This window comes from Emydura macquarii, unplaced genomic scaffold, assembly GCF_026122565.2.
Source record: "Emydura macquarii macquarii isolate MOO-44397 ecotype Brisbane River unplaced genomic scaffold, CSIRO-AGI_Emac_v2 contig_3128, whole genome shotgun sequence".
NCBI classification, from domain to species: domain Eukaryota; kingdom Metazoa; phylum Chordata; order Testudines; family Chelidae; genus Emydura; species Emydura macquarii.
Window position 1 is genome coordinate 4,791,859 of NW_027133265.1, and position 18,352 is coordinate 4,810,210.

The window sequence follows — 18,352 nt, forward strand, 5'->3', positions numbered from 1 at the left end:
TAATTTAAAGTAAACTAAGCAATCTAAATTCTTTCTGCCTAAATTATTTACGGTATAAATGTTTCCTGTTGAATGCTTTTGTAGTCACGTTATGTGTCTCAATCTAAGTGAATAAAACTATCTTTACTGCAATAATGCAAAGGTAGTGGATAGAAATAATACATGAAGTGCCTACTGTTGTTTTGCTTGTCATGAAAATGATGAAGCACACTTCAGTAACAAATTAATAAAACCCAGAGCCTCTGAAAAACTTGCAGGCTTTTTTTGTTTTTTGTTTTTTTATTTTATATGAAGTCAAAGGAAAATTTATTGGATTTGACACTTATTACTTATGGCAAAACTAGCTTTTGCTCTCATGTTTCAAGATCTATCCAGACTTTTTATGTAAAAAAGGGTTCCAAGGTGTGACAAATTACCTCCCTAAGTGAAAGCATACCTTCTACCATGTATTCAAAACACAATGTGTTATCACTCTAAATAGATACTTTCATATTATTTTGGTAACTATATATTCCATGACTATTGAATACTAAAGAGTTACTCTAAACTTTAAGATCTCAGTCTAAAGTTAATTGAAATCAATGGAAAGACTCCCTATAGACCATAAAATTAGGCCCTCAGGCCCTATAGACCATAGAATTAGAAACTACAGGCCAATAGCTTTACATAAAGTTAGATTTATCAGGAGGAATTCACTGGTCAAGAAGACTATAAAAATTCTAACCAGAATTGCTTACAGCAATCCTCGTTACCCCAACATAATGTAAAATAGTGTATTGCTAGCCTATTGTCAGGTCTGGCAGTGTCTCTGCTTTTATATATCATTTGAAATAACACATCAAAATGGCTTCCCAATATGCCAACCTCTTCATGGGCTAGATTGAATAAGAATTTCTGGAAAAATGCACCAAAAACCCTATGCTATACCTGAGATACATCGATGATATTTTATCCTCTGGACAGAAGACTTAAACTCACTCATAGATTTCACACAACTTCAACAACCACCACGCATCTGTCAAGTTCTTTCTATAACATTCCTACACCAGCAACAGCTTGCTGGACATCACGATTAACTTAAACAATGGAACCCTACAAAGAGCTATTTTCAAGAAACCCACTGATTACCACACTTCTACAGATCCAACAACCACCCCAAATGCACCAAAAACTGTTATCTCCAGCCAGGTGCTCAGATAGCACAGAACATGCCCTAAGGAGAAAGTCTGAGATACACTCATTAACATACTTAAAACTGCCTTCACTAAACAAAGATACTCCACCAGAGAGAAACGAACCACCTGAATACACTGAGAAAATCTGTTTCGAAATAAGGCTAGAGAAATCCACTGATTGCAGATCTCTATTGTCACCTGCCACCACACACTGGACCCCATACATGGTGCCATTAGGCAGTAACAACCAATACTTAAGGGGGACCATATCCTGAAAAATTTCTCCTGAACCCCCTCTTCAGGCCTTCAAACAGCCCCCCCCCAACCTTGCCAAGGTCATCAAAAGCAAGCTCTCCACAGACCAGGACACACCAACTCAAAGCAGCACCTGGCCCCACCAGAACAATAGATGCAAAACCTGCAGCCAACATCACGCCTACAAGGATCAATACCCCCCCACAACACCCCTTTCAAGATTCCTAGGTCCTACACATGCTTATCACATGTGGTGATCCTCATCCAGTGCACCAAATGCCACACTAACAGCTATGTGGGTGAAACCAGACAACCATTCAAATCAAATGAACTCAGACAGAAAAATAATAAGAGACAAAAACATGCGATCACCCATGGGCGAACACTTTTCACACAGGGATCACTCCATATCTGATCTTTCAATACTTATCCTCAAAGGAAACCCGCACAGCACCTTCAAAAGGAGAACTTGGGATCTTGAAGTCATAATTTTGCTGTACATCAAAAACCATGGATTTAACAGAGACACTGATTTTATGGATCATTACAACAATTTGTAACACTACATACTGTCTGCTACTCTTAACTGCCCACTTTGTGCATAACAATCTAACCCCCAGTTGCCCATTTCATTTCAAGTGACCATCTCTAACATGTTATCCATTCTGCTTAACAATCTGTCCCAATTTGTATTTACCTCAGACATTCTGCTTTCTTCCCCAGACCCGAAGAAGAGTTCTGTGTCTCTACCAGAGGGTTGCTCCTTCCACCAGCAGAAGTTGACCCAATAAGATGACCTCACCTACCTTATCTCACACTAAGAAAAAGCCATAGATCTAACAGAAAGCAGTTCCTAGAGCACTGTTTCTCATAAGAAATATGACTGGGCACCTCTCAAAGCAAAATAAAAATCTTTCAGTGTGTTAAAGTGAGCTATTCCACAGAATAGCAAATTAAGAAGGGATTAAATAAAAAGCAAAATCCCTGCATCAGAGCTATAGAATAAAAATGAACTACAAAGTAAATACCTCAGCTCTGGCACATTTAAAAATAAAAACCAAGAACCCCATGCGAAGAAATAAAACTCTTACTAGAAGCCCAGAATTCTCTTACAGACTGAGAGATTCACTTACCCTCCAGCCTCAAATAGAGTGAAACTCACTCATGAACATAATAAGTATCTACCACTTAAATTCCATTCTGGGACTATGTGAACCCTATGTAATTAGGATTTAAGTGGTGCAGAGGAGGTACATTCAATCCATAATGAAGAAGCTTTACTGTGACAATTTAACTTTCTGCAGGACCCCATTGATAAATATGCATATACTTTTCTTGCTTTCTCCAAACAACCTGTTTCTACATAATAGTCGTACCTATTGTTCCTATTTATGTGGTTAGCCTGGGGTAGTTACCAGCATGATATGTAGTCTAGAATTTTCTGTGTTCCTTAGATTTTTTTCTTTTCAATATTTAATACTTGGTGGTTCTTGGCTGTTTGTATTGATTTTTCCTCCTTTCCAAAAAGTGGATAATGAGGTATCAGGTAGGAAACACAGTGCATGTATTTCCCATGGTTGTTATGCAATACCATAATTATAGTGTAGCAAACTGGCTAGTGTTTACGTCAACTGCACTTTGCTGGATGTAATCAGAATTGCTCAGCTGTATGTCATAGGCCCTATGTTGCTTATAGCTAAGGAAATGTGTCCTTTAGCTTAAAAGTAGTCTTTATTTCTGGTGTGTGTCACATTGATACACAGCAGGGTCATTCATAGTGACAACTATGTAGTCATAGCCATGGATTTGCTACAATATTTGTCAATATATTCTATACTTTTGTTTATTTTTAGTAAAAATAAGCCCAATTTTCTGAAAGGAATGGAAACTTCTTATAGAAAATCAGAGCAGGTTGTAGCATTTCACATGTAGCATGAATCTCGTTAAGAGGGAAAAGCATGCCATACAACATCTTTTTTACGGGGCATATCAGTGCTGGCAGTAGCATGCCTTTCACTTCCTGGTATGCATCCTAATTACTACAGAATCCTGATTCTCTAATTGCTTTTTCAGCCTAACTTCTCACTAACACTAATCATGACTTGGCAAAGGAGTTACATGATATTGTGATATATAGGTCCCAGGTATGGTTCTGATACACTTGAGCCATGCTAGGGATCCAACCCCCTGAACCCTTTTCCCAATCTAGTACACCTTTTGCAGGGAGAAATGCAAATGCAACTTGGTCTATATTGGTTTGTTATTTATACCTTCCGACATATATATATATATATATTCACATTTCCCTGAAACCCTATTATCCGAATCTCCATATTATCTGAATTCCTCTGCAACCATGTATCTCATGCTGTGGGACAAGAAAGGGATTTGGATAATGTAGCAGCTAGGATAACACAGCAAACACAGCTAGAACTGCATGAAAATGGATCCTGACCTCTCAATTATTCGAATTCCTAATCCCCCCCCCCCCGCAAAAAAAAAATCCATGTCTCCCATACTATCAGATAATAAGGAGTATATTGTAAACACATTTGACAGTACAACCTTCTTTCCAGTTGCAAAAAGAACCAGTCTGGTGGGTCTGACCTTCAATCTAACCTGGTGTAAGAGAACTGTAACTCCTTTGAAATCAGTGATGTTACATTGGTGCAAAACTTGGGCAAGTCAGAACAGAATCAAGTCCTTTGTCTAGTTATCAACAAATGTATCTTAAAACTTGGATTACAGGCTTTATGGTACAGGGACATTGTCTTTAATGTATGTAAAGCACCGTGCATATTTATTTTATTACCACCAAATCGTTAGCTGAGGATCCGGCCCAATAACTATAACAAGTAATAATATACTGTTTCAAAATTACTCCCTTCCATCACAAATTATTTCTCTTAATATTTCTCAAGCTGGCTGACTACAAGAAAAATGCAGTTGAATAGAACAGACTGGTACTTCATGGGAAGATTGGAAACACAAATATTGGCTTGTGCAGTAATGGCAATTTACTGTAGACTTTGAAAACATCTAGAACTTTCTTTAATTTTTGTATCTCTTTCTTATGTTTTTATTACATTTTCTATCCTCTCAAACTATTTTACTACTTTTAAAACTCATTTTATGCCAACACATCTCCTTTTGCTTTCCTTGTTCGGTCTTTGCAAACAAAATCTAGTGAAACTTGCCTTACACAACCATGCAAGGAAGTAATAAAAATGGCTTGATTAACCCAGACAGTCACTTATTAAAAGTGCAGTATTAAAGTATTAAAAGAACTATACTCAGTAAATTGGAGAGTTTCTTAATACAGGAGATTAGCAGGGAGCAGATCCTTAGCTGGTATACATAGTTGCCACTCCACTAAAGTCAACAGCGATATGACAGTTTACACTAGCTGAAGATTGGTCTATGTGGTTTATTGTGGCCAAAGCAAGGCCCAGTTTTTTGAGTTCCTGAGTGTCTCTTATGCTAGGGCTGGATGGAAAACAATTCTGTTCCTCAAAATTTGTTCAATTTCCTTCAAAATATTTCTTCCTATAAAGAATAAAGCCAAGTCCTTTTGAAGGCTTTCACAAAATGAGGTGAGACTTCCTATATCATGGTGGTTTGGGTACTAAGAGTAGGAGACCCAGATTCAAGTTCCTGCTCCATATGTGAAGAACATTTCAAGTTTGATAAAACAGCTTTCTGTGATGAGAAAATACCTTAACCAGCTCTAATTCACAAATGCTATTTCTGTGGAAGGATAGATCATCGATCTAAAGTGCAGAGTCAGAAGATCTTTTCTTTTAATCAGCGAGGGACTTTGTGATTTCCATGCTATAAATTAACTAGAAATATTTGTTTGCATTTTTATTAGTAATTCCCTTTTGGGGGGAGTCTGATTATCCAGCACACATCCTGATAGTCACTGTACAGAGTGTGCTCATAGCCTCTATCCAATGCTCATTAACAATTGTGGCAAAGGATGTGAAAGAAATGGGGTTTCATTCATCAGAAATGGCAGGACAGTGAGTATCAGCATATTCTTTAATATCATTCCATTTCCCATTAATTCAACCAGTTCTTGTGCATTTAGCCATTAATAGAGGCTGCCTCTTTGTGGCAGCATAACATGCAGTCAATGTCCTATCAATGCAAGGGAAAGAATATGCAAAAAAGTTTGCACATTTGCAGTTCACTCTCTAATAACTCCAGGCCACATTGCATTTTGACTACTCCTTGGAGCAAATGCCATGCTATTAATTCATCAATCCTGCCATACAGAAGATCCATAGAAGAGAGAGATTCTTTGTTACTAAACCACAAAATCCATAAAAACCACACACATTGAATGAAATCTCATTCTAATTCCTTACATACTCTGTAGTTTGTAAGGCTTTCTTGTGATCCCATGTTATCACTGTCTTCAGCGGATCAATATATTCTTGTGATGGTTTAGAGATCATTACAAGCAGAAGCTACAACACCAAATATGTTTAGTGAAAATAGTTTGGCATGAAAAGTAGCAGGCTCTAAGGGAAGTTAATGGTTCTAGAGATTGTTATGGGATATTTTACATATATGTAACCATTTAAATTTTAGCCCAAGTTAGTTGTGACCAAAGTTCACTAGCATTTACAGTTCAGTGAAATGCTATGTGAAAAGAATTGGTGGTCTTCTGTTAATCTACATCACTACTACTATCATTGGCAGTCTGTGCATAAAATATCACAGACATGAAGTCTAAACTTCCTTCTGATGTTATCTCTAGGGCAGGGTGGAGGTACTTGGGTGTGGCAGTGTAAGGAAACATTTGCTACTGCTGCTAAACCTCCAATGGGAATAAAGAAGATTTCAGATACAAAGGATGTCAATCTAGTAACTTTTGTGAGCACTACATTCTCTTAAGTAGCCTGTATTCTCCACTTATTTAAGACTCAGGGCACATGATGGGCAATGATCTGAGTTAAATGGCTTCAGCAACTGAATCAAAAAAGTTTATTACAAATACATTTTATTGACTGCATCAGAAACATGCTCGTTTTTAAAAAGTGTATAACAAACTGTTGTGGTGACATAACAAAATGAGGTTTTACATGCCATTCTTAACCTGCACAGCTCTTGCAGCGCTGTAACCCATTCTCATTGCAAGAGGTACACTTGAGGGCTTTGAAAGAGTCTGTAAAACAGTTCCGAAACACTGACATCTTGCTCCCATGGCACGCTGAGCACGGAAGGAAGCCAAAACCACCACAGGAGGGGCATTCATGGGGATGCTGCACTCTCTGCACAAGGAAAAGGAAAGCAAGAGAGGGGAAAAGTGACTCCATTGTTGACTGTAAGCTTCAGAATAATGAGCATTCACTCTGCAATATCTATTCTAGGAAACAGCAAAATCTGAACACTGAACATTTGTTTTTGTTTTCCTACTGCTATAGAAGCTTGCTTTATCTGACCTTTCAGTTGGTAAGAGCAGCATTCAGCGGTCAGCTGAGTTCATTACAAGCTGGTGCATCTAACACAATGCTTAATGGTTTGTTTTCATTTGCCAAAAAGAACTAGCCAGGTTCTAAATATTTTATGGTCTAGTTATGATCAATTAGGTAACTTAATTGGTCTGTTATAAATTCTGGGACAAGAAACAGGATGTTTTGTGTTTATATTATGTATGGTGCATATTATAATAGTATGACTTGTATAATTTTCATGTTTGTGTTTGAATTGTGAGATTCTGTATTTGACAGTTGCTCATATCCTAAAGTGATTCATACCATCTAAACTAGGCAGAGCTCTTTGGAAAACACGTCTATTCAAATCTAAGTATTAGAGGATTATTTTAAGCTTTAATTGTAAAAAGATATATATACCAGCCACTGGTCTGATTCTTCACACAGTTTCATAAATGCCTTTGAAATCAATAGTTAAACTGGGGTAAAACAGGTGTGAGCAAGGAGAGAATAAGGCTCAGATCTCTCAAATGTTTCTAAATTGTTTTAATAATTCTGTTCTTATTTTGTTTTGCATTATTTTTGTTTTACTTTATGGTGCATTAAATTAAAAATATTTAAGAAGCAGACATAAGTCTCCTTTGATGAAAACATCACCAGTTAATTTAATGATCATCCTAGAATTTTTCATCAGAGAAATGAAATATAGCAAGTACTTACAGTAGCATGGGTATGTGGTTTTTTAGAGCTGCTGTACTGAGTGAAGGCTTTTAAGATTCATTTACAAAAGAGAGTCAATTATACATACAGTCCCTGTTAACACTGCCCAGAGGTATCATAAATAAATAATTAGTAGATTATGCTAAAATACATACAGAGAAGATGCCAATTTTTTGTCATTTCATCAAACAAATCAATAAAAGTTATGCAAAACTGTCCAGAGAAATATTTGTCTATTAGGAATGCAGATCAGTGTACATAGCCATGTAAAAAGTAAAAGGGCAAGGAGAGACAGATCTCTAGCTGGTATCAGTCAGTTGACTTCTCTTGAAGTCAATGTCAGTTAATTTCAGTTGAGGATCTGGCCCAAGACTCCCTTGAATACTTATTTCCAAATGCATCTGATATACTGCATGGAGCAGCATGTCCCAAAGTGTGGGGTGTGCCCCTGAGGCTGGGTGAGGGCAAGGGGATGACCCAGAACAATGACAGTGCGAACTTCCCCTGTGTTGCACTGATAACATGGCAGGGTTATAGAGAGGTGTGGTTAGTTTTATCTTGGGGATCAACCTTCTAATGACTGGGAAAGACCTGTGTAATGCTCCTCTGCTTAAAATGTTTGCCATATGTTTGATAGAAGTGCTACATAGAAAACTAGATAAAGAAATCAATGCTGTGGAAAATGCCTATCTGATCCTGAGTATATGATCTCTATACAAAGCTGTGGAAAAAGATCCCAGCCAAAAGGAAAACATAACTTCCCGACCCCAACTTGGCCATTAAATCATCCCTGTGTTCATGTGGAAGAACTATCATGGTGAAGAAGCTGATCCAATGTATACAAATTTAAGGCAAAGCCAGCTTTTGAATTCTTAGGGTACAGAAAGTCAAACTTAGAGGTAACGTGAATTCCCTCTTGTTTCTCCCTGTATCCCACAGACATGGCTTTTAACACTGTCTCATTCAGTAGGCAATTCCTATTTTTGATTAGTTTCTGTTGGGAAGTGTTTACAGTAAAACTCATTTTTCATATCCAGCAAAGCCCACATTTTCTGTTGCAGTTTATAATATTAACCTTTTCACTTACATGGGTATTTTTGCAACTAACTCCAAAATGATAAGAGAACCATATTCTAATCATTAAATTCCTAAAAAGTCTATTGCTGGCATTCTATGAAAAAGCAATGGAGTGCCACCTAGCAACATTACTGAAGGAATGTTACCCTTTGAAACCCTTTAGCTTTTTTCGTCTAATTTTGCCTTGAAAGAACATCTCCTTGCTGAAAGACTGGACTGCGTATAGTGAATTCCTATGTTCCGAAATCTTGAGTAAAAAGGAGTCATGACTGAATCTTACAGCTGGTTTCAGGCAAAGCCATCTCTGTAACATTTTCATTCTAGACCATGAAAAGAGACTGGTAGTAACACAAATTAACTTCAGTGCATGTACTCTGTGTACAATTATGCTCATAGTCTGCTCTAGTCTGTTATTTGTTATTTTTGTTTTAATGGCATGTAAGTGCTACTGCAGAAATCAGGACACCCATTGTGCTAGGTGCTGCACATACACATAATAAGAGATTGAGGTTACATTCTAAGCAGCCAGGACAGGCAAAGGGTGGGAGAAAAGAAGTGTTTCTGTTTTACAGATAGGGAAACAGGACATAGAGCTTGACTTGCCAGAAATCACATCTATCCAGAAATCTATCTGTGATAGAGCTGGGAATTGAATCCCCAATCTCATTAGTCCCAGACCAGGGCTTTAATCCTTCTGGCTGCTAGAAGGATGCTAGAGACCCTCCCGACAAACACAGCTTAATGACATGTAAACGACATGTCTGAATGGTCAGTCCATGAGTCCAGAGGTGGCCAGCAGATGGAGGAGTGAGGGGTATTCTGCTTCCTTCAGTGATACTACTGCTAAATTCCCACAGAAACACATATTTGTTGAGTGAAGATGGTTCAGTCACTTTTTCAGTTGTACTATATTGGATGCTGCTTTTTGTTGTATACCATGGTGTTTGTCTTCTGTCAGGATCAAACAATTTGCTGTCTGATTAGATATCAGATACCTTATGCCAAATTTGTTCCAACTCAAATAGTGGAAATTGCATAAATAGTTCTTACAGAGGATAAATTTCTTGGGTTAAATTCAGGGAAAGTGGATGTGGTCTGTTGAGTTTGGCATAGTGACAAAACCCCAACCTTCTCATGAAGTGGAGTCTTTGCTTGCTTGTAACACTAAGTAGCCATTCATTTAAAAAAAAATAGGATTTGTGATCAGTTTAAAATAGAGATAAAGGAAATACCTACCAAATAATTGAATTTTTAGTCTTTTAAAACAGTTTGTAAAAATACAATTACCTCAATTTTGGTTAAGAGATCCTGCAGCTCCCCTGATTCATTCATTGATAAAATTTTCTCAGCACCCTATTATCACAAATAAAAAAAAAGAAGGCAGATTTAGCATTGGGGGATTGGAATTAGCTGAGGATTTAACTCTTGGAAACTTAACCAGGTTGAAGAAAAAAATTAAACTTTGTTCACATGAAGCATTTTTTTATTAGATTAACCTTAGGATGGCTAAAAGGAGAAAATAACCTAACCCAAGTTCTTGCAGAACTGTCCAAGGTTTGGTGATTGAACACTATATTGCATTTTTCTTGTGAATTGCACCACAACTTGATTATAGAGTCTGTTTTTACCTTTATTTTACATTATGCACTTCCTGACAGAATAGAAAATGTCTCTCATGTCAAAAATACAATTATATAAATATACAATGCATCAAAGAATGTAGCTAAATGATATAGGGGAAACTGTATTTCAACTATTCTGGCAACTGAGCATTGAATTCAGACATAATATTCCTAATAAGAGTGAGTAAGGGCAATGAAAATTCTGTAACAACTTTGAAGTCAAAACTCTGTAGTGAATAGTAATAATTTAGGTCTGGTACATTAGGCCTGTGGATATTTCTGTGATCTGAACCAGGGCAGTAATGAAATAGTTTCTCATTTTTCTTTCTGAAAGTAAATGTTCAGAGATTACTGCAAACAAAATGAAAGTGCCAAAAAAGATGTAAAACTTTTTTTCTGTTTTTTTGTTTTGCGAATAATTGAGGGTCCAATTTGACTTACATAGCTGTGTCTTGAATAATAATACTTAGCTCTTAGCACTTTTCATCTCTAACTCTCAAAGAGCTTTACAAAGTGGCTACACCTCATTATACCCATTTTACAGATGGGGAAACTGAGGCACAAGGAAATCAAGCGACTTTTCCTGGGTCACCCAAAAGTCCAGTGGTGGTAGAGCCAGGAGTAGAATCCAGTACTTCTGAGTCCCAATCCAGTGCTCTAGTCACTAGGCAATACTGTCTCTCCTGTAGCTCAGTAATTACTCTCATTGCACCAATTACAATATTCTGAAAAAGAGACTGCTGTATGTGCATATTTGAACAGAGGCAGAGTCAGTGAGTGGCTGGAGGTTTATGCCCTAGGTGGACACAGAACTGAAGCCCTTGTGCATGGGAGCATACAGATCCCCAATTACTTCTATAACCTATTAGTTGATTGGGGCAGCAGAGTGGAAACACAGGTGTTCTACACCAATGAGCAGATCCTCAGATGGTATGCTAAGTCCCTCTCTTCAGCCGCTACATAAAATGGCAGAGTTACATTAAAGTCAGAGGTGCTATGATAATTTTTATATCAGCTGCGGATCTGCTTGTATGTAGTGTTGGGGAAGATTCCTCATTGCCTGCCCACCCACTTAGATCCCCTGTACAAAATTGTTTTGCTTTGGCTTCTGCTGAGGAATGGTATTTTTTTCTCTCTAGGTAGATACACAAGAGATGATGTGGGTAATTTTTTAATATAGCTATTGGCTCATATTCAGAGACAGTTTATAATTACAGTATTTTATTTCTTCAGATAGCAACATATGAATATTTTAGCTAACACTTGTTTAACAACGGATTGGTATTCTACTATTTCACATTCAAAGGAATTAAAAAGGAGAAGCAATATGTATCTGGCTGTGGTTAATCACAGAAGCAAAGTGACTGTGCACTCAGCTCTGCCATCTTTGTTCATGATGAATAGTGCCTTCCTCCATGAGTTGTCCTATTGAAATGTACTACAGATCATGGGGTTGATGAAATACTGCTACAAAGACTATTCCATGGCACTCTGACACCTACACATGAGCTTCTGGAGCTCTACCAGCAGCTCCCACTCCACCTCAAGCTTGAACACACCACCCTTTCATTTCAATAGGATGACTGGAGGAGGGTGCTAGTTAATGTGGGTAAGGGTGGCAGAATTTGGCACATTAACAACTCAATCATACCACATAACTGTCATTACAAATGCCAACTTAGGCCTGTCTATATGAGGTGAGAGGAGCTAAGCTCATTAGCAACTCCTGGTATAGATGCACTGAACTGGTATAAGACAGTTTGCAATGCTGTGATTTACCGTGTAACATAGCTACATTTAGGGGTTTACAGCTGCACTGATGTAGCTACATCATTGCAAATTTCCCTAAATCTAGCCAAGCCCTGAGATGACTACAGTTTATTTCCATTTAGAATAGAAATATCTATTGTAACTATGTGGTAACAGTTGGCAAAAACTATTTCTGTGGTTCGTGCTTTATGCTATTTTAATACTGAATTATTGTGTAAAGCTACTGTCACAACAGTATAATTAAAAATTTGACAGGCTTTCCATTATGAACTCAGAATTTAAAGGATTTATATTTCAACTTGCATTCACCTAAACCTTATCATCGCACCTGCAAACCAGAAATTCACTGCACCATTTTTTAATGGTACAGTAGTCAGCAAGACCTTTAAAGTCTTGAATATGCTTTTTTCTGATTAGTCTGAACTAGAAATGAAATGTAAGACTATTTTATCGGGAGTTAATCCATACTGTGGACCTGTGACTCTAAGAATAAAAAGCAAGGCTCTGTTGCTTAGGTCAGAATGCAGCAACTGTGTTTGTATGGTAGCTGCTTTTCATAACATCTGAATTAATGACACAGGCTGTGGACTAGTTTACGCCCTTCACTTATGCAGGTTCACTGGGGTGTTAAGGAGTAAGGGCTCTGCCCCATCTGAGGCCAACATAAGGGCCATCCATAAGGGCCCTAGTACTTATGGGAATCATATAGACTGTGTCCCTGATGCACATCCCCCATATCCCGGGAACAAGGGTGTAGAGAATGGGTTGTGATGACAGTCTGAGAGACGACACAACTATGGGCCTCCCTCCTCCTCCGACGCCCATATGTACCAGTTGAGTATGTGCCATGCTTTAAATAAGTGTGATCAACGAGGGTGCAATAGCTCTATCTGCATACTATTTCAAAACAGGGTCTCTGAGACTACCTCTCTCTGAAGAGCTGAAATAACTTAACTTCAAGTGCTGGATCTAGAACTATAATCCAAATCATTAAGGTTATTCATTTTAGACCCTTAAATCTACTAAAGTAAAAACCCTGCCTTTCTACATGTTTCATTTAAAAAAAAATAAATCCATCTCTATTCCACAATTAAATAACAATCTCAGAGTGTGAGGAATTTCTAGTTCAAGGAAATCCTATTGTCCGTTAGTAATCTAACATTAACCTAATATTAGTGTGGATTTAAATGTAAGCCAGAGCACTTAATGCTTGCATTAACTTTTTTGCACAGAAATGGCAAACAAAAGTCATATGTGAAAAAGGTTCCACAGGGAGCATTGTCTTAAATAATTATTTTCTTTTTAATTTTCCTTCATTTTGAGTGAGTTTTAATGCACAGGAAAGTAAGGACTAAGTTACACACTTTGCAGTCCTTGTTTAGACAATGGTTCAATGAAAGTTTTGCCCTAGTTAAGGACCACAGGATTTGGTCCTAAGAGAATTAGCAAGAGGCATAGTTCAGGGACATAGTGTCTCACACTGTCATGCCGATTAATGCACCATATGCCTTATTTGCATGAGGAGAATTGCAGAGGTGTTGTGTCTCTCTGAGCAAGAACTATCTCACAGTCTCCGTATGGGAAATTTGTGACGTGTGTATCTTTCTGTATATACCAAATCAGAGTGTGGTGTGAATAAGATATGTTGAATGAAGATACCCAAAGATCATGTCATGATCTGGGCTCCTGATGCAGAATCTGGGCCTAAATTTGTCTCTCTGAATCTCCTTTCCTCTTTATCCCCCATCTCTTTGATATATAAACTCATTTATTTTTCATTTGATTTTCAGACTGTCCTCTTTCTCTAATCTAAAGAGAGCTATCATTCACACACAACTATTTTTATCAACCAGCAATGAAAAGGAAAAAATATTATGTTTTAATGGCGTCTTAGTAAAATAAATCTGCTGCTGTAGGGCTGGGATTTATTAAAAGTTTGAAAAAATGAAAGGAGAACCAATCTAAAACTAAAACACAGAACTATCATTCTCTACCCTCCACTACACTGCAGTGGAAGTGCATTTGAGTTTAGATTAAATCCATCTTTCTTTTTGGGAGGAAAGTGTACAGTTGTGAATAGAGCTGTGCAAATAACTGATTTTTCAGTTCAGTGGCAGTTCGAAAAAGTAATAAAATGAAAAAAGTGAAAGTTTGGTTCAACCAAAACACAATGGGGTTTGATTGTTAGCTATATGATGTTTTTTAAAAAATAAATAAAAGGAATTTCAAAATAAAAGTATTATTTTGAAAATGTCAACGTTTCTATTTTTTCAGAATTTCGTTTTGGGCTTTTCCAATAAAAAAATTCAGTGAAATTAACATGAATTTACAAAATATCTTGATTGACTCCAATCTTCATTTTTTTCAGAAAAAAAAAATGATTGAAAAATTTCTCCCAGCTCTAGTTATGAATACTTCCAAAATACTAGAAGATTTTAACAAGACTTCACTTGGTTTAACTGCAACTGGCTATGTCTGGTAGTTAGCTGCTTTGGTAAAACATCCCCTGCAGTGAGTCTAGGAAGTCTTCCTCTTCAGTCATTAAATCTGCTTTTGGGTCAGTAGATTAAGGACTGACCCCTCTGCCAAAAATCATATACTTTCTTGTTTTGGTGCATCTCTCTGGATTGCCAACCTCACTGTTGGGTCATTCTTACTATTTGCTTGGCTTTTGGCAGATTTATCCCCATACAGCTAATAAAAGAGAACATTTGTATTGATGTCAAGTCTGTCAGTGAGAAGAGAAATATACAGGGAGCTTGAATGCAGCAAGCCATGTTATTAACTGAAGTTGTTTATTTTATTAAGGCCATTGTGCCAAATTCTGGTCTCACTTATATTGTTATTAATCCTGGGTACCTTCTTTGATTCTCGCTGCAGAACCCTCATTCCACAGCTGAGTGGATGATCACTCTCTTCTTTTAGAAGACTGAGTGGAACGTATGTGGCATAGCAAGTGAAGCTTAATATCACCCTCAGTTCACAAACTGTAGTTTATGAAACAGTGGCAATCTCTGTGGAACAGTAAGGTAGCCCAGCAAAGCTCCCATGTATAGAATATCTGTTCTAAGATTGCCATTAAACAATTGCAAGAAACCAAGATTAAACAGTGGTTGCTGGACTTACCAGTTTATGAAGGCAACACCTGTAGCTTCATAGATCTATAGATTATAAGGCCCAAAGGTACCTTTATGATCTTCCAATCCGACTTCCTGCATAACAAAGACCCTAATTTCTCATTGAACTAAAACATGTCTTTTATAAAACTGGCTGATATTAATATGAATAATCCACCACATTGCTGGATAAATTGTTCCAATGATTAATTACCTTCACTGTTTCTTATTTTCAGTTTGAATTTATCTACTTCAACTTCCTGCCATTGAATCTTTTTATGCCTTTGTCTGCTAATTAAAAAGCTCTCTTCTATCAGAGACAGTCTTCCATGGAGGAACTCATAGGCCATAATTAAGTCACCTATTAACCTTTTCTTTGATAATCTAATTGGGTTGAGTTTCTTCAATCTCTCAGTGTAAGGCAGGCTTTCTAAACCTCTAGTTCTTGTTGCTCTTTTTTGAACCCTTCCCAACTTTTCAATATCTCATTTTAAAGTGTGACCACCAGACATGACATGGTATTCCAGAAATGATCTCACCAAATACAGAAATAATAACACCTTCCTTCTCTGACTCTGTATTCTCCTGTGTACATTCTTATAGCCATAGCATTGCACTGGAAGCTTGTGTTCAATTGATTATTCACTATGACCTGTAAATCCTTTCCTGAGTCACTGTTTTCCACAAAACAATCCCTCATCCTGGAAATATGAACTACAGTCATGGTTCTTGGACGTATGACCTTGCATTTGTTCATATTAAAATGTATGTTGCTTGTTTCAGGGAGTAGACACTGGTTTATATCACTTTGTATAAAGACAAATAACAATACTGCAACTTTAAATGAGGTAGGGTGTATGTGGCAGCAGTAAGTACTGCCTGAGAAGAGTGGGTTTATAAGAAATGAGGCTCAAGATAAAATGGCAAACCCCAGGACATCTCTTTGAACCTGCTTATCCTAGAGAATAGGTCCCTTTCCTTGCTCCTAAAAAATATCCCTCAGAAAGTTAAAGAGCCAACCCCCCTGTCCTCCGCCATCTTTGAGGATGGTTCTCCCAGCACAGAGGAATTAATGCAACTCCAAGCTGCATTAAATCTGCTAGTTTTTCATAGGGACTTGTGGGTGTTGGTAGAGACACAATACATGTGAGCTGGGGAGAGTCAGGCATTCATCTTTACACATTCACATGATCCTACTGTTGGACAGATGATCTCAACCATTGTAATAAGAAGTAGTGATACATGTTTAAATGCCTGGGAACCTTGTCACAAAATGAGAACTGTGATTGCAGTATGGTTACATAGTCTAGGAAAGGAAAACCTAAATTTAGTTTTCAAAAGGCTAAATTGCTGGATTATTGGTCTCTAAAAATATATTATTAAAGCCTATCCTTTAGGAGTGTTATCTGCAAAATGGGGAAAACAGGTGGGGAAAAAACACCATAGGATTGTTGTGATGACATGTAAAATAGTTATGCCACACTCATAATAGTGGGGCAATGGCTGTAAGGCATTCACCATTCATACCAACAAAGGAAAATCATAGAATGTTACCACTGTTTCAAAATACAAATGCATTTTATAGAAAGATAATCAGATAAATTCACCGCAGTGTCAGTGACCGAAACACTACAACCATCACTACTTAATTTATAATAAAACCACATTTTACAAATTGTATTTTCTTAAAGAATTACACAAATTTAAATGTCATCTTCATCATCAGTAATCTTCACAGAACATGAAGCAAATAAAAATCTAATTCTTAAACCTGCTACCCATTAAAACTAGCCAAATTAAGGGGAGAAATACATTATAAAATATATTGGAAAAAATATTAAATGGATATAACTGAATTCTGGAACTATAAGCTGAATGAATAATGGAAGAGAAAATTAATCAAATATTTCATAGGAAAATAAATTATTCAGTAAGTTCTACTTAAATTTGCAAAATATCATTCAACCAGCCACTTTGCATATTTTATATACATTCTTTTCTTCCCATCACCAAAAGAGACCCCCTAGGACTTTACATCAAACAGGCCTCTGACAGCTCTGAATGCCATTGGAAAAGGATAAACGAATGCTCCGATTCTCTTTTTATATGACCCTTTTGCTGAAAATGCTGGGATACTGAAGCCAGGTGAGAAATCAGAAGGCATAACTTAGTTTCAGAGAGAGGCAGGCCCCAAACAAATGTTAGAGGAGATATCTGAGATTTAACCAGATTTTTCCATGACACGTAAACTATTTAGAAAATAGTTGGAAAAAATGTTACAAGACTTGTATCTGCTCTCATATCTGAGCCACTCTTAAAGAAGTCCCTTTCCTAAATCTCATTATCTACCTTATTTGTCTACTATAGCAAGAAAGTCAGCTGTTGGCATCTCTTCTGTGTTGGTGTAATGAATTCAACCTACAGCCCAGACAGAAGTCACTCTGCAGCTTCTGTCTAAATATCAATATCTGCATCTGAATCCAAATAGTAAGTGTGTGGCTGCAGGAGAAGTACAATAAACACATCATTTTATTTACTACCCATCTATATCAATTGTACTATTACTGCTACTGTTCAAATTGAAATGTGTGGACCATTCAAACGTGCCAAAAATAGAGAGACTCACTTGTCCCTGGGATATCTCTTCCTTAAACTAGCAATGTGAAGGAAAATGAACAGAGTATTATTGTGATGACTGGATTTGAGGAGTAACCACTGAAATAAAGCAGTGTATCAATATAACACAATCAGTTTTGGGAGAATAGGATATCTTGTCTTTTTTTTTTTTTTTTTTTTTTCCCTGTCTCCAAACACAGTTTTCCAGGTAATTAACTGAAAATCTCCACCAATTTCAAGAAAACTTGGCAAGGTGTCCGTGGATTCAACTTTTTCTTTTTATGTTTTGATTCAACATATGGCTGTTTTGGTGAACATGCCTGGCAGTAAACTCATTTGCTAGATTATTCGGAGAAAGCCAACACCAATAAAGACAAACACAGTCCAAGCCAATCCAAATGCATATTTGTGGATTTTTTATTTTTTTTCCACTGTTAGCTCAGCTTCAATATCAAGAATCTCCTGTTTTTCTATTCCATTTATTTTAATCAAATACATCTTTAATAAAACAAGTATTTAGCAACACAAACAAAATAGTTTGTCTGTCAAGTCACTAACTC

At 37.0% G+C, this 18,352-nt stretch overlaps 1 protein-coding gene across 1 annotated transcript in view; it reads right to left on the reverse strand.

Annotated features, from left to right (window-relative positions):
• Window positions 1-6,412: 6,412 nt before the first annotated feature.
• Window positions 6,413-18,352, reverse strand: part of GRXCR1 (glutaredoxin and cysteine rich domain containing 1) — a 48,343-nt gene continuing 36,403 nt past the window's right edge. The window contains exons 3-4 of the mRNA XM_067531182.1: window positions 9,956-10,021; window positions 6,413-6,709 (exon numbers count right to left, since the gene is read on the reverse strand). Coding sequence (XP_067387283.1) covers window positions 6,530-6,709; window positions 9,956-10,021 — 246 coding nt within the window. The 3' untranslated portion in view covers window positions 6,413-6,529. The remainder of the gene's footprint in view (window positions 6,710-9,955; window positions 10,022-18,352) is intronic.